The following is a 27910-nucleotide window of genomic DNA, read 5'->3' on the forward strand; positions in this document are numbered from 1 at the left end:
CTATTATATATAGACACCTAAAAGTTTTTTTAAACATGTCTACAATCTTTAGAGTCATAATTCTACCATAATACTTTTTATAGCTGTTGTTGGTATTATTTAATTTAAAGAATAAAAATGGTCATTACTTTGTTTACATACTAGGAAAACAGAGTCTACAATTTGCTTATTGTACCACTAGGTGGCATGGTATTTCACTGTGTCTTTAAAGGTATTTGTAAGCTTATTTGTGCTTTGAGGAAAAGAGTAAAAATTTTCAAACCCATTTAAACAAATAGACACATTTATTCAATTTAAGAGCTTTATTTTAGCAAGATAATTAGGTTTTAGAATTTTATATTTTTCACTATGCTTCTTCCCCACCTCTTTTCCTGTGCTGGAGATTGAACCCAATGACTTAAGTCATGCTAGGCAATCACTCTACCACTGAACTACATCTCTAGCCTTCCCACTTCCTTTTTTTAAGCATAACTCTTAGATGCAGTTATATGCTGAGCTTTATAGTTGATACCAAAATTCCTTTAGGAATTTACCCTTAATTGTGCTCAATTTTGAGACTTCTGTTTGCCATTAATGACTCCTCCTAGCCTACTTCAAAGGTAACCCTTTCTGAGAATGTAAGTTCTCCTTTAATGTTATCTTAGGTCTAGTTTACATAAGGAAAAATCGCAAAGAGAAATACAATGTTATAAAGATACTTTGGAGTAGCCCTGTCTTTTCCCAGAAGTGGGGAAATTTTCTGGCTTACTTAATCCTTACAGTTTTATTTTCAGTTTTAGAAGAGAACAATAGTTCTTTTTTCTCTTCACCTGATTACTAGACCTAACTTTACAAATAATCTAAGAACTTTTAGTGATTTTCCTTAGAACTTTTCTCTACCTAGCATCCAGCTTCTTTATAATTTGCCTTAATTTTTTGTGTGTGTGTGTGTGTGTGTGTGTGTGTGTGTGTGTGTGTGTGGTACTGGGGATTGAACCCAGGGCCTTCTGCATGCAAGGCAAGCACTCTACCAACTGAGCTATATTCCCAGCCCCAAATTTGCCTTAAATTTCAATAAGCACATATTTTTTTCAAAGAATATCTTAGCAGAAATTTGAATTTCTTCCTGATGAAAATACTGTTCTTTATTTCATGTCACTCATTATCTTTAAAAATTTATACTAATTGGAAAAACAAAATTAATTGGTACTTTTAGAAGGAAGGTACTTTATTTAGTAATATATATTTAATCATTTAAGATCCTAAAATATGTAACAGAATTTGAATTTTGGAGGGAAGGTGGTAAGTCAGTAATTTGTTAAAAAAAAAAAAGATAAAAAGTTTACCTGTTTACTTGTAGGAACATTACATAATTCTGTTTCAGGTATATTTAAGGACCTTTATATTATGCAACTACAAGTGTAACATTTGGACTAGTTAGTCATGTAGTAATTACCAGAGATAGCAAGTATACTAAAGACAGAAATACTTCTTTAAATCAATAAATGTCTTAAAATACATGCATTGGAAATGTTGCTTACCCTCATATAAATATAAAAACATTAAATCCTCCTGAATTTGTTTATTTGTAGAATCTTGGACTTGTTAATACCACTTACTAACCGGGCCTGTGACACTGGACTGGACAAAGTCAGCCCTGTTTACTCTGCAGTGTTTGGAGGACATGAAGAGTGCCTGGAAATATTACTCCAGAATGGCTACAGCCCAGATGCCCAGATGTGCCTCGTCTTTGGATTTAGTTCTCCCATGTGCATGGCTTTCCAAAAGGAGTATGTATATCTGCTATATTTTAAGTCTTTTTTGTTATATGGAGATGTATTCCCAAGTATCTTTTTCTTGTGGTGATATTTGGTATCTTTGTTAGTGCCAAATTGCTAACTTTAAAAACAAAACAGAGGGCTGGGGTTGTAGCTCAGTGGTAGAGTGCTTGCCTAGCACACATGAGGCCCTGGGTTCAATCCTCAACACCACATAAAAATGGAATTAAGATATTTTGCCCACCTACAACTAAAAAATAAATAATAAAAACAGAAAAATCCACTGTGTACCTTATTTAGTATAGCTATAGAAAAAATGAGGTGATAATGTCAGATTGTTGTCCCTCACCCTCTTTTTTTTTATGCTACTATGAATTTAATCCAGAGCCTGGTCAATTTTTCTTCCCTCTTTGGATCTAGGTTACATTTTCTTTTTTTAAATATTTATTTTATTAGGTGTAGATGGACACAACACAATGCCTTTATTTTTATGTGGTGCTGAGGATCAAACCCGGGTCCCGCCCATGCTAGGCGAGCGCTCTACCGCTGAGCCACAATCCCAGACCCCTAGGTTACATTTTCAGTGAGGCAATTTCAGGGATTACTTGAAATGTTTTAACATAAAAGTAGGAATTCTCTGATTATCTTTGTTCCTTCAAAACAATTCAAAAATTAAAAATGGGACTTTATCAAGTATGACAATGATTGTATTTCTGGTTATTTTTCATGTGAAATTTATATTTATAAGATTTATTGTAAACTTAAAAATAAAACTTTAGTTTTGTAGATATTGCAGTTTATTATAGTTGATGTATAGCATTTCTTCATGTCAGAATAGTTGAATTTTAAAAGTCTAAAAATTATTTTGTTAGCTGCCATGATCCTATGAAGTAGAATAATTAAAGAATTAATCTGGTTTTCTAAGCTTCTGGCCAATAACTTGTCTATAATACTACTAAAGTTTTAAGGCTGACATTAAGAATAAACTTCATGAGTAAGAAAAGCTGTATTGAGTAATATCTCTTCACAATCCAATAATAGAATATTTTTAGTTGCTAGTATTTTTAAGGAAGCAGAAGAGGTTATAGGCATATTTCAAATTTCATTGGCTTTCCTGAATTCATCATTATAGATATCTAGTTGTGATTTAATTTAACTCTTTGCTGAAACTTAAGTTGTTCTGTCTTTACATCTCTATATCTCTTAACATTTGCTATGTTAAATACTAGTTCATATTATTTGTTCTAAATTAAAGCTTCCTTTCTGGAAGCTTTAATAGCAAATGCTCTATCACATTTTAGTTTCAAGATCTGGTTAATCTTAGTATATGGGACTCGCTCTTTGCATAACACTCATGATTGCATAGAGTTTTACTACATAGTCCTGAAAGTTTTCCCTTTTGGAACAGAGGAGCCCTAACTACTTTAGCTCATCTTTGGTAACTGTTTCAGTTGTCTTTCTCTCTGTTATATCTAACATACCCCCAATGTAATGATGGTTTTCATTTTGGCCTTTGTCTTATTTTTCTTGAGAAATTAGTTGTTTTGGTCATTTTGGTCACAGCAGCTAAGCCATTGTCTTATAAGTGTAGTTTGAATGAGACCATATGATACATTGCTCAAGTTGTCCCTGAAATACCTTAAAATTATGGTATTCTTTGAGAAATGGACAGTCTTTGTTTCATGCCATTTTTAGGATTTAGATAAATGAAGATTGGGGGAAGAGGTCTTAAATAGTCTTCTAGATTTTAATAGTCTTCTGGATTTTTCAAGATTAGTTCCTTTTTCCTTTGATTTCTGCAAAATTACAAAATTAGTCAATAACATTAATTAGCCAGTGGTTTTGTAGGGAATACTAAAATAGATTTTATCAAATGTACTGAGGAAGTTGAAACATGGACTCCATCCTTTAAGAATTTAAAACCTAATGGGGAAAAATATAATTTAGTAGCATTTGCTCTATTGGCTTCTACCTCTTCACTAAGAAGTGTTTTTAATGTATCCATTTATGGAAGACAAGGTCGGTCGGTCGTCTATCTATCTATTATCTATCTATCTATCTATCTATCTATCTATCTATCTATCTCTTATCTAGGATGACTGTAAACATGTGCTATTATCTTATTGTTAATAATAACATAAATGGCTTTTCATTTTCTTTCACAAGTACTCCAAAGTTGTATTTTTGTGTTTTTTCTCTCTCTCTTTTAAAAGTAGCTTTTAGTTATAGATGGACACAATACCTTTATTTATTTTTATGTGGTGCTGAGGATTGAACTTAGTGCCTCATACGTGCGAGGTAAGTGCAGTGCTCTATCACTGAGCTACAACTCTAGCCCCTGTTCTCTACTTTTTTCCCCAGTGTTAGGGATTGAAGAGCCAAGTGCTCCATTTTTGAGGTGTATCCCAGTCCACCATAGTTGTATTTTTGAGGAACTCTGGTTGATTTGCTTTTTATATCTAAGTTACTCTGTGAACTTCAGTGCTGCTAAGACATTCTTTTTTTTTTAATATATATATTTTTTTTTAAAGAGAGAAAGAGAGAGAGAGAGAATATGAATTTTAATATTTATTTTTTAGTTTTTGGTGGACACAACATCTTTGTTTGTATGTGGTGCTGAGGATCAAACCCGGGCCACACGCATGCCAGGTAAGCGTGCTACCACTTGAGCCACATCCCAGCCCGCTAAGACATTCTTAACATGCATTGTGGGTTTACTTCTAGCTTAGGTGGCATAATCCCACTAATGCTCCTCTCTTGCTCTCTAACTGCATAAAAAAATGGGTCAAAATACAAAATAGAACTATCTAGGGACTCTGTCAAATAGACCAAAGTAGGCAGATTATGGACGGTAGTGGTAATTTGGTGAAGTGACCCTTCTGGACATGAACTTTCTGGTTTTTTTTTTCTTCTTTTGCCATGTTGTCCTGATGGCAGACCCCAGTCTGGAGCTAGATAGCAGCAGTGGCTCTAGCAGCTGGTGTCCCAATAAGACTCCCATGTGCCAGAGAATATAATGGAAATTCTGGAGAAGAGAGAGCTGGAGAGGGAATCCCCTAATTCAGTATATGAGTCTGTATATGTTCAGACTATCCAAGCTTCAAATGCACAAAACAGACCCAAATTATTGAAAGTATGGTTTAAACTGTCACCAGCATTTCAAGCTAAGTGCCAAATTGTACATTCGTGGGACTAGGCCCAAAGCAGCATAGCAGACTTTGAGAATGAACTGTTGTTAGAACCACTGTCTATAGAAGTTGAAGCAGAAATTGTAGTCTGAATCTAACTATGTTATATGCCTGCTAAAATAAACAACAACAACAACAATAACAACAAAAATCAGTACTCTTTAAAGGATTATAACAAGACACAGGACCTGGAGTCTGTAAATGTAAGATTTACAGTGTACCAGATATAGTCTAAAATTACTTGATATATGAAGAACTAGTAGAATGTGACTTAATCTCAAGGGAATAGGCAATTAGATGTCAATCCTGAGAAGATCCAGATGTTGGAAATAACAAATAATTAAAAATGGCTGTTATAACTCTGGTTCCTGAGGTAAGCATGCTTGAAATAAATGAAAAGGTAGAAATTCTCAACTGATTAGTGACAATTAGAAAATTCATTACATGAGTTCCAAAGCAGAATGGAAGGGACAGAGTCACTTAACTTAAAGATAGACTAATAAAGATTATCTACACAGAGAAACAGGAGAGAATAAAGATTGAAGGGGAAAACAAAAATAAACACAAAGCCCACCCAGAGCCTTGAACATGAGGAACAACATCAGTATTCATTAAAATGCATTCCAGAAGAGAGGAAAAAGGTGATTAGCATGGAAAAAGTATATAATTTATTAATGGCCCCAAACTTCACAACATTAGATGAAGACATAAATTTATAGATTTGAGAAGCTCAGTAAACCAAACAGAACAGACCAAAGAAAAACACAAACACCATCATATTAAATAAATTTAAAATGAAGAAGCAGTGTGATGTGTAGTAAGTAGCCCTTGGTCATCACTCACACCAGCTAACAAACTTTGCTTTTTGCTCCTCTTAGAAATTTGCTCTTTAAAGTGCCTGGTAAAGTGTAATTGAAATGTAGTTTGATAGCTCTCCAAAAGGTGAACTGAGCTATTTTCTTCCATGTGGGAACTTTTGTTAGTTGAACTAGTAAGATAGGTTTTCAAAAAGAAAAGTAATTGGAAAATACTATTTGTTAGCCTCTAGAAAAAGTACCAAAACATCAAAATATCTGTTTTATGAGGTATGGTCTCCTATTCTTCCTAATTGACTTTTCATTTGTTTGCCTGGAACCTGTGACAGTAGGCTAAATTTTGAAACATTTTTGTCATTATTACTTGTTTATAGGGAGTTTAATTGAAGGGAACCTTTCCCAAGGAACTAAATCTAAAAGATGGTAGATCATATATGCCTGCATTTAATATACATAAATAAAGGAGTTGACTTAAGAAGAGTACATTGCACAATGTTTGGTACATAGAAAAATGTCTACATAAGTTCTCTCTCCCTGCCATCTTCCATTTATCTAGACAACAACATCAATTAAACATTTAGTCTTTCTATTACATTTATATTAGTTAATGTTGGGCTGTTGGCTTGCATGTCAGTCACTGTTCACGTAAAATCGCTTGAGTATTTTGGGGCTTAGTATAAAGCTTTACTAATTAAGCAACATTTTAAAAATTTTCTTAATAGGTTTTGTTGTATATTAAAAGAGTTGAAACAAGTAAGCGTCTTAAAATTGGGAGTCTTTGCAATCAAGTGTAAACATTTATTAAATTAATTAGAATCACCATTTACAAAGCAAGAATAATTGAACATAATTTTAACTTAAAAATAACTATCATATTTTATTTTTCCTTAATTTTCTTAATGAAGCAATGCAAATTTTATATATCCCATTTACCAATTATTAACAAAAATTTAAATTTTGGTTACAAGACTTGGTATCGGGTAATTTAGAAGATGCTATTTTATAAAATCAACTTGATATTTAAATTTTCAGGGCTTTGGTAATAGATAATGGAGTAAGATTGGTGGTATGAGTTTTGAACTTTTATATCAATATGTTGTTATGTTAATTTGGTGTAAGACTGTGGTATAAAAGTGATTTAATTACCACTTATCTGACTTAAGGTGTTAATGAGTAAGAGACTTGTTTTCTCACTTGCATGTTTTCTGGTATTTCTCTGAAATCTATAAATTCAGTACATGTGGCCTTTCTTACACTGTTGGCCTCTTGTGATTAACAAACTTTTATTGCTTTTATAAATAATATAATATTAAAAGGTGATAAAAATAAATATAAATAATAACTTTGGACTTTAAATTTTCTCTGTTATGTTACTAAGCCAACTTGACTTTTTAGTTCTGAATTAGTGTACTAACATTTTTGGTGAGTGTTTTGAAAGGATAGTTTCCATCTGAAGCAGTGACCTTTAGCTCTGTTCCCCACTTTGCAACATGATAGAAAAGTGTTTCCTCTGCAAGGTACAGATCTTGAAGCAAAAGCAGTCTTTGTTCTTGGGACTCAAAAGTTTATAGCTGCAGTAATAGGAAGCCAGTCTTTCAAGGGCACAGTTAAATAGTTCAACTTAAATGAGAAAATATAAGAAAAAGATTCCTTTAACTGGAATGGGGAAGGAGGAGGGAAATTGAAAACTTCAGGACAATTTGAACAAATATGAATGCCTTTTATACTTGGTATTGATGGAGACCGTATCTTAGCTGACCTGATGTTGTCTGTATTTCTAATTGATAATGAGCTTTCATAGAAATGGACATAAATATCCATTCTAGTCATCACTAGTGTATACATTGGACTCATCTATTTTTGTTTTGTTTTTAGCCAGTGGCTGAAAGCCATTGAAGTAAAACTTACCTATGACTTTTTGATAATTCATTTAATAAGTTGGTTAGATATTTTGTTGGCTTATTGAACATAAAATTCTCAACATGTTTGCCCATTTCTGTCTGTTTAAAATAAATAGTTTCAGGGGCTGGGGTTGTGACTCAGTGGTAGAGCTCTTGTCTAGCATGTGTGAGGCACTGGGTTCGATCCCCAGCACCACATAAAAATAAAATAAAGATTATGTGTCCACCTACAACTAAAACAAATATTTAAAAAATAAAATAAATAGTTTCATTATGAATTTTCTCTTACTGTGCTTTTGCATAGATACTGTTTTTCTCCACGTTTTTGAGCTTCAGAGAGTGGAGTGGTTGAAAATGTATATGCCCTCAAATAAGATCTAGACTGCTTTTTAGTTTTTTAATATCTCCTCTTAGAATCTGATGATGTTCACTGTTTCTCTGATGAGCTAACTCTATGTGTGTCAGAATTAATTCTTGATGTTTTTGTTAAACAGTGTTGACTCTTTATTTCCCGCTAGGTGATATAGAGAATTTCTCCAATTTGCTTTCAGGGTTGGAGAGAGAATTTGTTGGAAGTGTTAAGAAAAATACAGAGATATTTCCATATAATTTATATTTTAACTAAAGGTTACCTAAGCTTAAGAATTTATTATATACCTGGTGATATGTAATAATCAAGGTCTTATAGAACACTGAAGTTTCTTGCATTTTTAGAGCATGCCCACATACTGGATAACCTTCCCAGAACCTCAGGGCATGCTGACAAAACTCTGTGATTCTCCAGTTTATTTCACAGTTATTATTCTCCTTATAAATAGTAGTTTTCTTGGAAAAGGGTCTATATTGTAACACCACACCAGTTTTAAAGGTTTTATAATTATGCTCTTGTCCCTTCTAAAACAAGGCAGCATGACTACAGTGTTTGAAAGAAGTTTAGGGCTGTTTTCCAAAACATATTTTGTAGAATCCTTATTCTGTAGATTATTAATAGATACTACATGGGATGAAAGTAATTCTGTAGTTAAATAGGTTCGGAAAACATAGAGTTAAATTATATTAATCGTTCCTTTTCTGGAGGGCTTCTGATAATTTTTGTTATTACAGCATGCTTTGTGAATTCTTTAGAGAGCAATGAATCTACAAAGATTTTTAGAATCCTGAAGTGAAGGATATACTCACATTTATAATAAATATACTACTTCTCCTGTGTTTAATAGACTTTGTAGGTATTTTATATTCCATTTATTATTCTTTTTTCAGATTAATGATTGCTTTAATTTTAAAGGTATTTCTAAAAAGTGTATGGAGGTTGGAGAAAATCATAGAGCATATAATTTGAAAGTGTAACTTAACATTCTGCTTAAAAATAAGTTCATCCTATTTTTCTCTCTTTTCTTGACTCACTGTATACTGGATAAGATTTCTCCAGTTTTTTCATTAAAGAATCTTTTTTCATAATGGATTATTTTCAAGGACTAAAGTTCCATGCAGCATAGTTTGGGAAACACAGGTCTAGTCTCAAAATTTTTCTCAATTTCATTAAGTGTTCAGTTTTCATAATAGAGGAGAGAGATTTCAGGAATTTGCTGTATCCTATTCACTATTAGATTTTGGTTTGATATTATTATCCTAGTTCTATCAATTATTGGCTTTGTAACTAAGCTTCAGTTTTTTCATTTAGAATGGAGATAATGATAATAGGACTTACTTCTTAGGGTTATAGGATTCAGTCAAATCTTGCTTGTAACCCATTTAATGTAGAGCCTGAGACAGAATAAATACCCCATTAAGTTTGTTAATATAAGAAATTACGTGCATACATGTTCCTCTCATACTTAGAGATGGATGATTTATCTTTTGTTTTTGACCTTAAATTTTTCTTAGCATGAACCCATGTCTAGGTGCTGTACTGAAATTTTAATAAGAAATCTTTTTGGTTTTGTAATTTTTGCTAAATAAAAAATGGTTACAGTATTTATCTGTAGCATTTTCTCTAATAAGGTGGTTTTAGAAGATAGAAATACTATGTACTTGAGTTCTATAGCAAAAATATGCCTTCCACATTGGATTTTTAACTTCTAAGTATATATGGTTAGGTTATTGATGGTTTCAAATGCTTGAGGGAAAAATTCAACCAGTTCCTAAATTGCATATACCAATAATAGGACTGGAAAATTGCCAGGTTTCTTGAGAATTGTGTATCATATTTAGAATGACTCAGTAGTATCTGAAGCTTTTTGTGCAGTTTCCCTTCATAATTATTGGAATGTACTCAACAGTTTGTGTGTAGTTTGCCTCTTCTGTAAGTGGAATCAGCATGTAATAATTGTAGGCAAAATAATGAGAGCCTAGTTAAATGAGGTCAAAGTGTTTGAGACAAATTGGTGATAACTATTTAGAACTATCCTTCAGGATTTCCTGTGGTGTAAGACTGCTGGCAACAAATTCTCAGTATATCTCAAAGCAGCCATAGGAAAAAAGCATACGTATAGGGTTGATTTCAGGAACAATGCTATGAATGATGGTAGATTTCCTATCAGGAACAAATAGAAATATAGTAGACAGCAACAAAGTTATTAATTTTATGAAAAAATTATAGAATTTTAGATTTTCCTTTCTAATTACTATACAAATGATTAACAGTAAAGAGAATACTGTTCGATTTTTTAATCAAAGAAGCACAAATTGAAGAATAAATAAGATAGATTTATAAAGATATATGGGGGAGCATGGGAGGAATCGAGAATTCTAGATAGGGAAGAGGGGTGGGAGGGAAAGGGAGGGGGCTGGGGATTAGCAAGGATGGTAGAATGTGATGGACATCATTATCCAAAGTATATGTATGAAAATGCAAATTGGGTGTCAACATACTTTATATACAAACAGAGATATGAAAGATTGTGGTATTATGTGTAATAAGAATTGTAATGCATTCCACTGTCATGTATTTAAAAACTAAAATCAATTTTTAAAAAAGATATACATAGGTAGAAAACATTCTTACATCCACATATGGTAGCTTAACTGCTTAAAATATATGAAGTTTTATATATAGGTCCTTAGAAGTACTTGGTCTCATTTGACTATGGGTTTAGACATTTTATATTTGTTTTAACTAAACTTGAAACTCTTGTTTGTTTTGATTCTATAATACTATGATTTTGATGTATTTCTTTTTAAATTTACAGCTCTTTAAAATTTTTAGTTTTAAAGAAGAATAATTTTATTCTTGGCTATCTGCTAAGAGCCACAGCCAAGTAATATGATGCATGGCATTTTTGGTTGAAAGGTGACGCCAGCTAGCCATTGAGATGATATGATTATGTTAAGATTTACATTCATATGGATATTGGACTCCTGCTGTTCACCTCGGCCTGCTGCGGGACTCCTGGAGAGTTCCCATTGGTTGGGGAAGTGCAGTAGGAGGGAATTCCGGGGGAGGAACTTGCTCTGGGGTTCCGGGAGAACTCGGGGGAGAACGCCGCATGTGATCTTCCTGGGCGCGTACCGGGCATTGGCGGCAGTTTCAAAAAATAAAGTTTGTTCCTGCTTGAGTGGCAGGTGATTTTGTGCCCAGCCAGACTGTGACAATTGGTGGCCCGTGTGGGGGACGCCTGAAGCTTGGAGGTGAGTAAAATCGCTTGCCCCTGAGGGAAGGCGAGAGAATGGGTGACCATTTCAAAAAACAATGTGTTCTTGTTTTGATTTATTTTGTTTTTGTTTCAAGCTGCCTATCCCTAGAATTTTCTCAGGCAAACTGGGAAAAATGGTTGGCTCAAGGTTTGAAGTTGTTCGGCCCTGAGAAAGAGAAAATTGATACAACTATTCTTTGTTCCGTTTTTGTTTCATTCTGTTTTGGTTTTGTTTTATGCTATCTTATTGGGTTGCGTTACCTTTATAGCAGATTAGAAACTAGTAAAAAAAACCCGAAAGACTGTTAAGTAAATTGTTAGAGGTCCAGACTATGGTAGAAAACATGTTAGGTCAAGCAAAAGAGAAGGTCTTTCGAGCTAGTCAGAGGAAAATTTGAAGAAAGAAAGCTTAGAGGAAAAACAACCATCAGGCGGGGAATTACAACAGGAGGCTGCTACTAACTCCGTTCTATCACCAGAGGGCGTAATTCAGCGAACAGCTCCATCTACAGCTGAGCGGCCCTCAACTCCCGTAGTTGATGGACGGAATCCTGAGGCAGGACCCCAAAGATTAGCATGCCCTGTACTTGAGCAGGCAGGAGGGCAACGAATTCACCGTGCTTTAGATTTTAAAACAGTGAAGCAATTAAAGGAGGCTGTAACAACCTACGGCCCGCAAGCACCCTTCACCATAAGTATGGTCGAATCTATTACCAACTTGGACATGACACCAGCAGATTGGGCTAACGTGTCGATCTGTGCTAAATGGAGGACAATATTTGTTATGGAAGGTTGCCAATGAGGAATTTTGCACAGAGACAGCTAGGCAAAATGCAGCAGCTGGTTACCCTTAAAGAAATCTAGAAATGTTGTTAGGAAAGGGACCTTATGAGGGTCAACGACAACAAATTGAATATGATCCTGGTGTATAAGCACAAATTGCTGTAGATGCGGTTAGGGCATGGAAAACTTTACAGGGGCATGGAGATTTACAAGGACAATTATCTAAGGTAATACAAGGAACTAATGAACCTTATGCTGTATTTGTAGATAGGCTTATTCAAACAGCTTCTAGAATATTTGGAGATACAGAACAGGCAATGCCATTTATAAAACAACTGGCTTATGACCAAGAAAATCGTTGCTGCAGAGAGGTCATTAGACCATGGAGACATGAAGATTTAAATATTAAATTATGTAGAGACATTAATGAACAAGGGCAAGTCTTAGCAGCAGTACAACAGGCTTTAGATGCCAGGCCAAAAAACATGCTATAATTGTGATCAAACAGGACATTTTAAAAGGAGTTGCCCCATAGGAGGAGGGTTTAACAAAGCTAGGTATCAAAGGAATAGAATTTGCCCACGATGCTATGGAGGGAGACATTGGGCTAATGAATGCCGTTCTCAAACCACCATAAGAGGGTATTCCGTTATCAAAAAACGGACAAGGACCAAGTGTTTACCCACGATATCGTGGAGAAAGGCATCAGGCTCCATTGCCAAAAAACGGACTGGAGGGCCCAATGCTCCGGGGCCCAAAACCACAAATGGAGGAACCCAGCAGCACCATCAAGGTAGTGCCCAGGACGCATTATCCATTAAATTCCTCATCAGACAAACTGGAGGGAGCGCAGGGTTGGACATCTGCGCCTCTGCCAGAGCAGTACTAACTCCAGAGATGGGAGTTCAAATCATTCCCACAGGAGTAAAAGGACCTCTTCCCCAGGGAACAGTAGGCTTATTATTGGGACGCAGTTCTTCTACACTAAAAGGACTTATGATAAGTCCTGGGGTAATTGATCCCGATTATGAGGGTGAAATAAAAATTATAGCTAGTTCTCCAAGAGGTATATCAGTAATTTCACCAGGAGATAGAATAGCACAGTTATTAATAATACCCAGCCTGCATGATAAATTTTCCAGTCGTACTGTAGAAAGAGGTTCCAGGGGATTAGGCTCCACAAGTGTAGGTTGGGCTATGCTGTCTTTAAATTTAGATTCTCGCCCCATGCCTAAACTAAATATTCAAGGACATGACTTTAATGGGCTACTGGACACAGGTGCTGACCTTAGCATCATATTTCGTCAAGAATGGCCAAAACATTGGCCATTACAACAAGCCACTCAAACGCTTCGAGGCCTAGGAGTGGCAACTAATCCCCATAGAAGTGCAATGGTATTAGATTGGAAGGATCCTGAAGGATGTGAAGGAACTATACAGCCCTATGTATTGGATCATCTTCCTATAAATTTATGGGGACGAGATGTCCTAGATCAATTAGGTTTGACATTAACAAATAACATCAGTCCTAACGCGCCCACTACTAGGGCTAGACAAGGCTTTAGGAAAGAAAAAACATTAAGAGAACAAGAACAAGGTATGACAGCACCAATTCAAATAGATCAAGAAATAAATAGACATGGTTTGGGTTTTCAGAAAGGGCCACTGAGACAATCAAAATTACTTGGAAATCAGAAAGACTAGTGTGAGTTCCTCAGTGGCCCCTGACTAAAGAAAAGATACAAGTAGCCCATGACCTGGTCAAACAACAATTAGCGGAGGGACATATACAACCTTCTGTATCTCCCCATAATACTCCCATTTTTGTCATTAAAAAGAAATCTGGTAAATGGAGATTATTGCAAGATTTAAGAGCCATTAATAATGAGATGGTTATTATGGGACCTGCTCAATCAGGGATTCCCCAATTGTCTGCTTTACCAAAAACCTGGTATGTTTTAGCTATAGATATTAAAGATTGTTTTTTTTTTCAATTCCAATTCATCCCGAGGATAGTCCACATTTTGCATTTACTATCCCTGCACTAAATCATGAATGTCCTGATCAGAGATATGAATGGAAAGTACCCCCTCAAGGGATGGCTAATAGTCCAACTATGTGTCAAATTTATGTTAACAAAGCAATCTAACCACTTAGAAATCAAAATCCTGAACTACAAATATTTCACTATATGGATGATGTGTTATTGGCACGTAAAGATAAAAACACATTGCTAGAATGTTATGCCACACTTACAAATTTATTAAAAAATTATAATCTAGAGATAGCAATAGATAAAGTACAATTAAATCTTCCAATTAATTATTTAGGAGTTCTGTTATCCTCAACCATGGTCCGTCCACCAAAAATTAAAATACGAGTAGATCAACTCAAATCACTTAACGACTTTCAAAAGTTATTGGGAGACATAAATTTGATAAGGCCTTATCTAGGCATACCAGCAGGAGAGTTGGGACCTTTATTTGATATCCTAAAAGGTCCATCAGATCCAAATTCACCCCGCATGTTAATGCCTGAAGCAAGAAAGACATTAAAAACCATTGAAACATATATGGAAAATATGCATTTGGATAGAATTGATATAAGTTTGCCTTTATTATTTATTGTACTACCAACAAAAAATATTCCTACAGGAGTATTTTGGCAGGAAGGTCCATTTTTGTGGATACATTTATCTTATTCTCCTAACACTATTCTTACTAGATATCCTGAGGCTGTAGGACAATTTATTAATAATAACTTTCCTGGACTATGTTTCACTTGTATGCACTGTGGTCTATCTGTTGATGCAGCGAATTATGGTAATGCTGGTGTATCTTTGCTGATGTGTCACCAGTGATGCAATTTTTCCTAAGGAGCCGTCAATTGACTTGGTGTCGTGGCATTTCTGTATCCTCCTCCCTTCTACTAGTGATGGTCTAATTCTGGGGGCCAACAGAGGTGAGGCAAAGAACCTCACCCCCCCACTGGTGCATAGGCCTATCCACAAGTATGGCTATATGCTGGACCGGTAGTCAGTGACGGGTATGATCCAATTGCAGTGGTATCAACCTAAGACAGGAGGCTGACGCCTAGAGGTCAGTTTTCCGATGACTGGTAAGAACCATATGTTGAATTGGACAAACCTAACAGGCACGGTCCCTAGCCACATTGCTTGTTGCTTAATTAAACAAAAGGGGGGAGATGCTAAGAGCCACAGCCAAGTAATATGATGCATGGCATTTTTGGTTGAAAGGTGACGCCAGCTAGCCATTGAGATGATATGATTATGTTAAGATTTACATTCATATGGATATTGGACTCCTGCTGTTCACCTCGGCCTGCTGCGGGACTCCTGGAGAGTTCCCATTGGTTGGGGAAGTGCAGTAGGAGGGAATTCCAGGGGAGGAACTTGCTCTGGGGTTCCGGGAGAACTCAGGTGGGGGGGGGGATGCCGCTTGTGATCTTCCTGGGCGCGTACCGTGCATTGGCGGCAGTTTCAAAAAATAAAATTTGTTCCTGCTTGAGTGGCTTGTGATTTTGTGCCCAGCCAGACTGTGGCAGCTATCTTCTTTCAATCTGTCTATATAGTGAACATATGTTTGTTAAGTTAATTACAGTTAAAATTATATCATAAATATTTTTTAAAATGTTGTTATACAACCATCTTGTTTCCATATTTTTTATTGGTGCATTGTAGTTGTATGTAATGGTGGGATTTGTTGTTATATACCCATATATGCACACATATAAAAATGTAATTTGTCATTCCCCAGTATTTCCTCTTTCTCTTCTTCCTCCCTTACCTTGTCCCCTTTCCTCTACTTTGGTTATCTCTCTTAAATTTTCAAGAATCCTCTCACCTCCCTGGGCCACCTTTCTATTTTCCACATATGAGAGAAACAGGAGACCCTTGACTTTCTAAGTTTGGCTAATTTTACTTAACATAATGGTATCAAGTTCCATTCATTTCCTGCAGATGACATAATTTCATTTTTTTAATGTCTGAATAAAACTCCATTATACAACCATCTTAACTGCAGTTTTTGATAACAGTATAATATGTATAATACTTGTTTTTCTGTTATTGTCATTTCTTTTTTAAAGTATTTTGTAGATAATACTGTGGTTAACAATTTTGTAGAAATGGGTTATCATTTCTTTTGAATTTTATCTCTTTACTAAATTCCCAAGGATTACATTGCCGAATAAAAAGAAGTCTAAACATTTTAACACTTACTTACATTTTTGTGTTTATATACATATAAACACACACACACACACACATTCACATATATATATATATATATATGTGAATGTGTGTGTGTGTGTTTATATATATATGTGAATGTGTGTGTGTGTGTGTTTATATGTATATATGTTTTTTTTCCATAGTGGGGATTGAACTCAGTAGCCACATCCACAGCTCTATTTTGTATTTATTTAGAGACAAGATCTCACTGAATTGCTTAGTACCTAACTTCTGCTGAGGCTGGCTTTGAACTTAAGATCCTCCTGCCTCAGCCTCCTGAGCTGCTGGGATTACAGGCATGAGCCACAGTGCCCAGCTAAAAATATGTTTAGATATATTTTATTTTAGATGGTATTTTACTTAATATTTATTTAGTTTACAAATGTTTACATAGTGTCAGTTCTTTGTTCCAGAAAGGCTAAGTAATTTACTTAGTGTCTGGCTTCAGAGTTGATGCTCCTTATACTTTGTAATGATACTTGTTTTAATACTCTTCCCCTTTGCTCTCATAAGAATTACATCATTTTCAGTCAGTTTTATCATAACCTATCATTATTGGATAATAAAAAAATTTTTGATAAGTTTTTTCAGAGTAACCAATTTAATAGGTATAATATGAAACCTTTTTTTCTATAAAAATGCTCGAAAAGGAAGATTAATTTTAAAATGTAAAGTTCTAAGTTCATTTTTAAAAATTTTTTCTGTATGATGTTTTTCCTCCATTATAAATCTAAAAGTATCCGGTGTTTGGTTGGCCAAGGCTATTACTAAAGAAAATGATATTTTGGAGATTCCCAGAATAAATCATTACTCTTCATGGACAGATAGAATTGTTTATTGATTTTGTTTAGCAAGTGTGTTGTAGTAGAGATTCTTAATTGTGCAAAAATATTATAATTGAGAACGATTTTGTCAATGGTATTTTCCTAGATCAAGTATTTATTGAAGACAAATGTTTTAAATTATAAGAATAGTACTTGCTCACAGTTGAAAATTACAAACAACACAAGAGAGTTGAAAAAGAGTTCCCATCACCTAATCTCAGTTCACTAGATATATAAAAACCATCCTGTATCCAGCTACCATTCTTCTTCAGCTATAATACTATTAACAGTTTTTAATAATAATAGTAATTATTATTATTATCCAAAGTACAGGTAAGAAATGAATTGATGTGAATATATTATGTATACAACCAGAGATATGAAAAATTGTGCTTTATGTATGTAATAAGAATTGTAATGCATTCTGCTGTCATATATAAATTTTAAAAAATTAAAAATTATTATTATGTAAGATTCTAACTTTTAATTTTTTTTTTTTTTTGGTGGTGAAGCTGTGAATTCTTTGGAATTGTAAATATTCTTTTGAAATATGGAGCCCAGCTAAATGAACTTCATTTGGCATACTGCCTGAAGTATGAGAAGTTTTCAGTGTTTCGCTACTTTTTGAAGAAAAGTTGCCTGTTGGCACCATGGAACCATATATCTGAATTTATAAATCATGCAATTAATGCACAGATAAAATACAAGGAATGGTTGCCACATCTCCTACTTGCTGGATTTGACCCATTGACTCTACTCAGCAGTTCTTGGTAAGACATCCTATGTTAGTGGGCCTTAATTCTTATTTAAATAACTAAGCTACCATTAAGTTTCCCCAGTTTCTTGAGATCTCTGGGTTTGGAAGAGGGAGTGTATATATGTTTATGAGTTTTGACTGTCATGATAGGGTTAAAATGAAGGAAGGAGTTGGGAGCTGCAAATAGTGAAATTAAGCATAGAGGCCTAGAAAAGGTGACTGGTGGAAGTGGGTAGAAAGAGATAGATGCCAGTGAGAGGGATATTTCTTCTGCTTCTGGCTATCACTTATGCCTCTCTTAAAATGCCTGTGACATAAAAAGGAATGATTGTAGCTGCTTTGAAGATTCTGTTATCTTTCACCAAACTATATTGGATACTCCTGCCCTACAGCATCTTGTCATTTTGAAATTTTTCTCCCTTATTAAAATAATGATTTCTGAAGTTCTGAGGATATAATGTGTTTACTTGATGTAGTTTTATAGTAGGCAGTCCTCTATGAGGGATTATTATTAATGCTGAGTCAGGATTTTTGTTGGGCAAGAAGAGGAAGACTATTTGTGCAGGCCTCCAGCCTTTGCAGAAATTGTTAACAACCTGAGACATGTAATTTTTTCAGTGAGAGGACCCTTTCCTGATATTCAAGTCAAGTGAAAAAGTAGAATAGAAGTCTCCAGGGAAATAGAAGACATTATTTTGTAGAATTTCAGTAGAACATCTACTAGTTTTTATTTTGTACTTTGAAAACTAGCATTCACTGAAGTAAAATTTAGACAAATGCTGAGACATTTCAGCTTTTTCCCTCTCCAAAGAGGCTTTCTTTGAGAGTTTAGGCATATAGTGCCTGTTGCCACTGCTGGTGAGATTAATTTGTATTTATGTGAACACCACCTTCCTCCTAGTGCCGCCTTCTTTATATGAAGATTAGGTCTGTATTTGGCTGTATACCAGTATCTCACGTTTTTAATGTGTTTGCCATAGAATTAAAAAATTTTCACTAATGGGACTGTTATCTTTCTGACACTATTGATTTCAGACATGTGGTTTGTGAGGAAAAAAGTACTTTCTGTTAGATGGTTTGGGGCATACAGAACTAAGAGCAAAGTTGAGATAAATGTTCTAATCTCACCTTAACTTTTGTTTATAGTTTATAACAGTTTCAACCCCTTAGTTGCATTTTTTTTTCATCAGCTGTTTAATAAATAAATAGTTATTTGTCAAATGCTCATGGTTGCTATTCCTTTTATACCTTTCCTAATATATTACTTTTTGCAAAGCTTCACTTTTTTTTTTAAGATAATTGAAACTTACGGCTGAGTTACTGATGTATTTCTGATTTTTTATTTTATTAGAGCTTTATAGTTATGCAGTAATTGGGTTCATCCCAGCAAACTCATACATGTGTGGAATTCAGTTTCAGTTCATTAGTCCCTCTGTCCCCCTTCTGTCCTTCCTTCCCTCCTGTTTTCCTTCCCCTGCTAGACTTCCTTTTGCTAACCTATTTATTTATATATATTTGCTTCTTTTTACTTATATATAAAGGTGAAATTCCCTGTGGTATATTATACATGCATGTAACATGATTTTTTAAAAATTAATTTTACGGGGCTGGGGTTGTAGCTTAGTGGTAGAGCACTCTCCTAGTACATGTGAGGCCCTGGGTTCGATTCTCAGCACCACATAAAAATAAACAAATAAAATCAAGATATGTGTTCATCTACAACTAAAAAAAAATATTAAAAAAAAAGAATTAATTTTGCATTGCTTTGCCTTTCCTGTCCCGCCACTTTGCCTCTTGGTCTCCTCCTCCTATGTTACTGATCTTTCCTCTGTCTTTATGATACCTATCCTTCCCTCCCCCTTTCATTTCTTTTACTCAGTCTTCTATATATGAGAGAAAACATTCAGCTTTTGAGTTTTTGAGTTTGGCTGCTTTCACTTAGCATCATGTTCTCCATTTTCATCCATTTATTGGCATGTTATAATTTCATACTTTTTTATGGCTGAGTAGAACTTCATACTTATCTATTTGTCTTAATAGCTCCCCCTTACATGCACACATGTGTTATTAAGGACACAGCTAGTTATTAAGAAAGTTATTTAAGTATTCTTAACTGAATTTCACAATTGGTTTTGGTCTCTGGACAGATAGCTGCAGTTGCCCCTCACCATTTTAGGATTCACTCCCAGACAGTGCTGTAAATTGAACTGAACATGTGGGGTAGCTGTGGTCAGTCCAGACAGTCTGATCCCTTCATCTTTTACCCTACGAAGTGCTTCTAAGGCATCCATTTTCTTATCAGTCATATTTACTGTGTTTTTCTACTGAAGCTATAACTCCGGGGAAAAGCTCTACTGCTTGTCACTCCACTAGAAACTTGGGAAACAGGTGGGTGAAGAAAAGGGGTTTATGCAAAGCCAGCTTTTAGGTAGATAGAGACCTTTATGTTTTAAATCTTCATCTTCAGGGGGCTCAGAGGCCTAGAAAGATTTTATAAGAGAAAAAGGTGGCACAGTGGAACAAAAGGCAAGAATTACACATAGGTAGACTTAGCTAGAGAACCCCAGTTTCAGCCTCCTTGGCATCTTTTCTCAGCGGGAGAAATTAAGGCATGGAGGAAAAACTGTTACCAGAAAGTTGCTTTTAATTTCAAAGGAACTGTTTCAGAGCTATTAACTGACACCATGTGACTTGCCCAGTACTTTCAACCTTCATGCCCTTTCCGTTTATTTATTTATTTATCGAATCAAAACTAAGGATACTGCCTGACACCCAGTAAGCATTATTTTAAGTTTCTGTACTCCTGTTAGTTCATGTATAATACAAGGGAGTAGGTGCTATTGTTATATTTATTTTACAGAGGAGGAAATTGAGGCAGAGTGTTCAACATTCTTGCTCAAGCTCACAAATTAGCTCTGGAGTTTTGAGTTAGATTTGAACTCAGACTCCTACAGTGTGGCTCATACATATCTGTGTTCTTAACCACTGTGCTGTGCTACCTTAGCCTTCCGAATCCACAGCAATGAAGTAGTATTATCGCTGATTATAAGTTTTTTTATTCTTTGCCAAACCTAGAGGTTTTGTGCCAATTTTTCTTGGTCCTTTCTGCTCCTAAGTTATGAAAACCCACACAGGAAAAGAGAATTAAACCCTGTGTCAATCAGATAAACTGTGACTGCCTGTATGCAGAGGGACTGTTTAGCTTTATTCTCTTAGAGGGTTTTGTAAAGTATATTCTCATTTCCCTAGTTCTGATACAGCTTCCCCACCCTAAATGTAAATAGTTGAGAATTTTTGTGGTTGTAAACCACTGGTTGTACAGCTGTATTTATTGAATATGTTGGAATGCAGAGAGTTAGGAACCAATAAGCTACAAATTATTTTAAAGTAAGTTGTAAAACTTTCAGCTGTCTGAATTGAGAAAGCCAATTGCATATATTTTGCTACTAAAGACTAACTTTAGTCACTTTATATTCATTAGAAAAAATACAATGGAAAATTTCACTTTAGAAATGAAAATAATATGGTCAAATTTTTGTTCACTGATCTTTTATTTAATAGATAAAGCCAGTGTTTACACTGAATATGATAAATGTTTTGCTTTCTTTGATCAAATTTACACTCAAAGAGCTGTTATAAGAAAAATTCTCCCATAAAAATTCCAGTATGTTGTTAAAGTATATTTTGTTTGTTTCTTATTTATATTGCATGCAAGCCTGTCATGTAAATTATAAATATCTTTCCTAGGTATCCCTTGTCTTAAACAGTCTTCAAAATGCATCTGACTGAATAATTGCCTGTCACAGTATAATCTGTGAAGTAGAAATATTTTTATCAACTTTAAAGCAAGAATTAAGTCTCCCCCGCCCCCCCATCCCCCGAAAGTAATGGGAGAATAATAGAAAGCAAATGTCATCTGTGCATTTTGTTGATTAACTGTCACTCGTTTATCCTCATACAACTGCTTTGTACAATGTATTGGTCAATGTAGTGTAATAACAATACATTTTAGTGGCATTATCAGTGTTGGTAAAAAAAACCTCACCATTATATTAACTAAAGCTGTGCAAACAGATTTACTTCTCATGTGTGTTCTGATAACTGAATAAAATGATTTTGTGTTGGGTCACAGTGAGTCTGAAAGCACATTAAAGCAGAAAAATGAAACCATTAAAAAAGAAATAAGGAACCAGAGCCAAATAACCTTTGGTATGGTGCTCCAAGAATGCCAAGGAAATTGTTTGTCTTTGAATATATTTTATCCTTTTATTTATTCTCAGTATTCCTGATAAGTTGTGATTTCATGGAGAACTGAGAAGAAGTAAAATCTTTTCCCAAGGCATTTGTCTTACATTTATTGTATATTTGCATATCTGAGAATCAACAGTTTAATAATTCTCATAATCTAATCAGTCATTTCAGGGATACTTTGACTCTAAATTACTAAAAATAAGTTGTGTTTGAAATGACAAGTTTAGAGTATTATATAGTTTCTGTTTTTTCTTCTCCGTCTTTCCCTTCTTCAGTTGTTACTGTAATGTCTCCCAAACAATTTACCTTGGGAAGATTTTCTGTTTTTGTAGTAATTACTAGAGGTCCTGTGTTAGTCAGCTTTTCTTTACTGTGACCAAAAAACTTGACACAAAACAACTTAGAGGAGGAAAAGCCTTTTTTGGGCTCATGGTTTCAATCCATGGTTGGCTGACTCAATTGTTTTGGGTCTTAGGAGAGGCAGAGAATCATGGTGGGAGGGCATGGTAGAGGAAAGCTGTTTTGTCTTTTGGGTGTGTTGGTAGGGAATCTGTATAATTTTGAAAGAACAAAGGAAGAACTGTTTGTATGGAATCACTTCTTTCAATCCTTAAAGACAAATCTTATTCTAGTACATCTTTTATGTCTGAATCTATAATGAGAAATGTTCTTAGAGAATAGCTGTACATTCCTGGAAATTGGGTATAACTAAGCCATCTTTCTTGTATACTCAGTTTAGCAATAACTTGAGAGTGCTTGGGCTTTGTCCTTTCAGGATTATTAAATGATGTGTGTAAGGATGACCAAACTACATTTGGCAAGATGGTTGGGAGGAGATGATGGTAAGTCCACTATGATACTGGTACTGTTTCCAATGAGAAGGGAAGTTCTACTCTAGTAGAGAATAGAGCTTCCTTTTATTATCTCTTGGACAACTACACACACAGTCAATTTCCTTTCTAGTAGGAACCTATTGATGATTATTCGTATCCACCAAACTTACCTTTAGTTACATGAATTCTTTCTGTGCCCTATTTTTTGTGCCTTCCTCATTAAGATATAAGCATAGATTTTTAGTATATGTTTCTACAACATAAGGTGAAGTCTATGTGTATTTTGTCTCTGATGACTTGTTAACATCTTATTAATGTAGGATTGACTCAGTCAGCGATGACATTCTCATCTTCACTTTGGAATTTACTAATTGGAAGAGACTACCTCCAACTGTTGAAAAGATGCTCTCTGCTCGTGCCTCAAACTCCTCCTGGGCTCTGCAGCAGTGGATTAGTAAGAAAGAACAATTTTAAACACACTTTACTGCTTTTCCTTCTCATGCTTCTCTGTATTGTAATTTTAAGTTAAAAGATTTGTTGGAGAACACATAATAAATTGGATATAATTTACATTTTCTTATATGGAGAAAGGATTGAATTGTTGGGGAAGATAATTTCCTTTAAAAAATGATATCTGATTTTTATTTAAGTTTAGCCTAAAGATCATATAAAGAAAAGTAGACGTTTACTGACATTTTAATTTTTAAATAAGTGTTATGTAAATAAAGTGGATCCTAAAAATCAGCTTTTTAAAAATTTAGTTTGTGATCAGAAATATGCTAAACTTAGTTTTGCTTTTTGGAATATGGGTGGATTTATGTTCTCTCTGTACCATTTTATCATCTCTAAAAGGAAATGACACCATCCTTTACTTACACCTCTCTACTGATTCTGTGTCTGTCTGTTGTCTTTACTGATACTGTGTCTGGCATAGTATAATTATGGAGGTAAGCTGGGTGAAAATTCTGTAAATTTGCTGATATTTTAAATGACAGTTTTAAAAACATTTTCAACTTATCTTTACTCATTAAAACTTTTTAAAGCAATTTAAAGCTGATTATCAAATTTTTGATTAAAAAAATTAAAGAATATGCAGTGGGATTTTGCACAAGAAAAGTAGTTTAAACATGTATGTAAAGTTTTCCTATTTTTCAGATTTATTTTACTTTGATTATATTTTGTTAACTAGATTATATGTCTTATGTTAGAAAAACTATTTCTTCACTGCTATTTTTACTTAAAATAACTCGTCATAAAACATTTTTAAATAGGCTTTTAACAAGTGAACATATGCATATGTAGAAATGTATCTTCTAATTTATTGGAAAACTACATTTAAGTAAATATTTTTAATCCAAAACATTCAGGAAGATATGCTCTTGCACCGAGGTATATTTAAACTGTTAGGTTTTTTTTTTTTTTTTTTTTAAAGGAATCTGATAAGAATCTCTGAGTCTTCTAGTTTAGAATTTCTTACTGATAATGTTGGAAAACTGACTTGCATGTAATTTTTATTTTCTTCTGGTGGTATTGGAGATTGAACCAGGCATGTCCTACCACTGAACTATATATATCCCTAGCCATTTTTTTTTTTTTTTTAGTTGATGGACCTTTTTTTAAAATTTATTATATGTGGTTCTGAGAATTGAACCCAGTGCCTTACACATGGTAGGCAAGTGCTCTTCCACTGAGCTACAACTCCATCCCCCATTTTTATTTTTAATTTTATCACAGGTTCTTGCTGAGTTGCCCAGGCCAGTCTTGAATTTGCCATCCTTCTGTCTCAGCCTCTCTAGTAACTGGGATTACAGGTGTGTGTCACCACATCCAATCACTTGCATGTAATTCTTAATGTTAAGAATTTATTCTGATTTTAACTAATTATGTATCTGCAGCAGAAGAGAGCAAATATCTATTCAGAACGGATAGAATATATGACAGTGGATTTGGGAACAAACAGTCAAAAGAGGGAGCATATACCTAATGGGGAAATTATTGCAGTGTTATCAGTTAGTAAAGATATGTGAGAGTTTACTCTGAAGATCTTAACATATGGCAGGCTTGTACAGATGAAGGTAAAAATTGAGCACGGGTATATTACCTTGTAGTAGACTATATCCATCAAGAGCTTCTTGTTTAATTAGGCACTAGGCAGACCTTGTGTAGTGTAATCATCACCATCTCTTAAGAGGATTTTATGCTGGCTGAAGATTTGCAAAAGCCTTTCTTAAGATAGCTAATGCTTTTCTAGTCTATTTCTCTAGCTAAGACCGTTTTTCTTGGTTCTAGTTCCATATAGCCAATAGCCTTGTGGATAGCTTCACCTGGTATCTCACATTTTGACATTCAAAAGTTAAGCATTCATTTTCCTATAAATTCTTCTGTTCTTTCTGTCTGTATCCTGGTTCAGAAGGTGAGATGGTTTGGGAGTGATATTTACAAAGAGAGCGAGTTTAAGCCAGGCAGCCATTTGGAGCAGTGGTTTTAGGGGTTGAGTATGATTTTTGTCCCCAGAAGAAATTTGACAGTGTCTGCACACAGGTTTTGATTATTATAACTTATAAGGGTGCTCTTGTCATCTAGGGGGATCTTTAGCAGCCAGGGAAGCTGCTAATCATCCTACATTTCACTGGACAGCCTTCCACAACAGAGTTATTCAGCTGCAATGTCAGTAGTGGTGAGGTTAAGAAATCCCAATCTAGGGACTGGGATTGTGGCTCAGCAGTAGAGCGCTCGCCTAGCATGGGTGGGACCCGGGTTCGATCCTCAGCACCACATAAAAATAAAGGCATTAGGTTGTGTCCATCTACACCTAAAAAATAAATATTAAAAAAAAAAAAAAGAAATCCCAATCTACAGTGACTCTCCAGTCCAGGCTTTTTAACCCTGTCCTGGGATGGCTTTTTAACCTTATTGCAGATTACTTGTGTTCTTTCTCCTACTTGGCCTCTCAGGGTATTTTTCAGTATCTCCTCTCATGGAGATAGTAGGAACCATTACAATGCTGGAGTTTTAATAAGTCTGGGAAGAAAAGATCTGCCCAGTTGCTTGCCTGGGTTTCAAATGGATTATGATTTCTTCCTTTCTCTAGTTCAGGGCTGTCTCGGTATATCCTTTTTCTTTTTGGCTTTTCAGTACACTCAATTTCTTTATGTTGGTCTTCTAGACTTTCTTCTTTCCCTGGATTTGAGCTGTAGGATCTCAGAAAGTGGAACATGGGCAAGATTTTAACTAGTAGGAGTGAGTCCTGAAGAACAGCTCCTTGTTTACCTTTCTTCATATGATACTCTTGTTTTTACCCCGTTTTCTCCAGTACTTATCATAATATTAAATAACAGCTGCCTTTTCAATATATTTTTAGAACATTTTATGGGAAGATGCTTCTTGCACCTCTGCTGCTGTTGGTATGCCCCTAGGTAATGCTCAGCTCCTTAGCCCTGTTAAGTATGCCAGCAGTATCTGTCCTAGTGGAAAAGTTTTCTCCATCTTTTTAAGAAGCCCTTTCCAAGTCCTGAAGGTGCCTTGTTTTTGGTCAAGATTCTCCTTTCCTTATCTTTTCTACCCCAAGGAAGCACTAACTTGCTGTGGTCATTTATAAACAAAAAAGGGCAAACCATTCTTTGTTGCTTATTTTTTAACTATTCAGTTATTTTCAAAAAATTTCTTGCTTAGGAAAGGTAATGTATACCAGGTAAAATTTACTGAGTGGTTATAGTTTTAGTGACAATCTTTTTACCATGTGCCTTGCACATACCTCTTTGAAACATCACTCTGATCCCGTACCAGTAGACTTCTTAGTCAAAAAATTCCAGCTGGGCCAGGTGGCACATACCTGTAGTCCCAGCTACTCAAAGAGACTTAGGTAGGAGATCACCTGAACCCAGGGTTTTTAGGCAATATGATAGTTTGGGCAATATAACAAGACCCTGTTCAAAACAATTCCTGGTCAACTTGATTTTATTTCATTCTGAACTTGTTTTTTGATGGGATGGTGGGCAGGTACTGAGGATCGGACTCAGGGTCTTGCATATGCTAGTCAAGCGCTCTCATGCTGAGCTATGTTCCAGCCGTATTTAGTTTTATTTTGACACAGGGTCTCTCTGAGTTGCCCAGGCTGGCTTTGAACTTGGGATTCTCCTACCTGGGTCTTTTGAGTAGCTAGGATTATGGGTGTGTGCCACTGTGCCCATCTAATTCATCCTGAACTTTTTATTTTATTTTTATTTTTTGTAGTACTGGGGATTTAACCCAGAGGCACTCTTCCACTGAACTGCATCCACATCGCTTTTTATTTTTATTCTGAGACGGAGTCTCATGAGGTTGCTGAGGCTGGCCTCAAATTTAAGATCTGTCTGCCTCAGTCTCCCAACCAGTTGGAATTAACAAGTGTGTGCCACTGCACCTGGCTATTCTGAATTTTTAATAACCAAATATATTTAGTTCTACCCAGAGTGTTAAATGCATCTGAATACTATAAAGGATCCTTAAAGATCCCCAGCAAACTCTTGTAATCTTTTTATGCCAGTGTTCTTCTGCTTTGTTCTAAACAGGATTTACAAAGTTTATACACATAATACAATCACAAAACAGTAAAATAAATGTTAAAAATGGAAGTTAATGAAAAAGGTGGGAATGGATTTTTTTAAAAAGGTTGATCTGTGAGGAAGAAGTATTCTTTTGTGAAACCCAAGGAACATTGTCAGGACTCTTTCCTAAATATGGTAGGCTGAATAAGTATCTACAGTTTGAATCAAAGGGTAGTTTTGAAACAACAGTGTTTCCAGTTTTGAGCAATGCTCTTTTCTTATGTACTCTTCAAAATGAACCATTTTTGGTTAGGATGCCAATGTAACTACATTGGTAACTTATTTTATGAGATTGGTTGTTATATAAACAAAATTTAAGTTTAGAATAGTT

General features: G+C 35.0%; 1 protein-coding gene across 2 annotated transcripts in view; it reads left to right on the forward strand.

Annotated features, from left to right (window-relative positions):
* ASB3 (ankyrin repeat and SOCS box containing 3) overlaps positions 1-27910 on the forward strand; it is a 126493-nt gene that overhangs the window by 65448 nt on the left and 33135 nt on the right. For both annotated transcript variants that reach the window (XM_081265421.1, XM_081265420.1), the window contains 3 exons: positions 1572-1769; positions 17665-17922; positions 23314-23447. In XM_081265421.1, coding sequence (XP_081121547.1) covers positions 1572-1769; positions 17665-17922; positions 23314-23447 — 590 coding nt within the window. The remainder of the gene's footprint in view (positions 1-1571; positions 1770-17664; positions 17923-23313; positions 23448-27910) is intronic.

The sequence above is a fragment of the Spermophilus citellus genome, assembly GCF_964194105.1.
Source record: "Spermophilus citellus genome assembly, chromosome: 13".
Taxonomy (NCBI): Eukaryota; Metazoa; Chordata; class Mammalia; order Rodentia; family Sciuridae; genus Spermophilus; species Spermophilus citellus.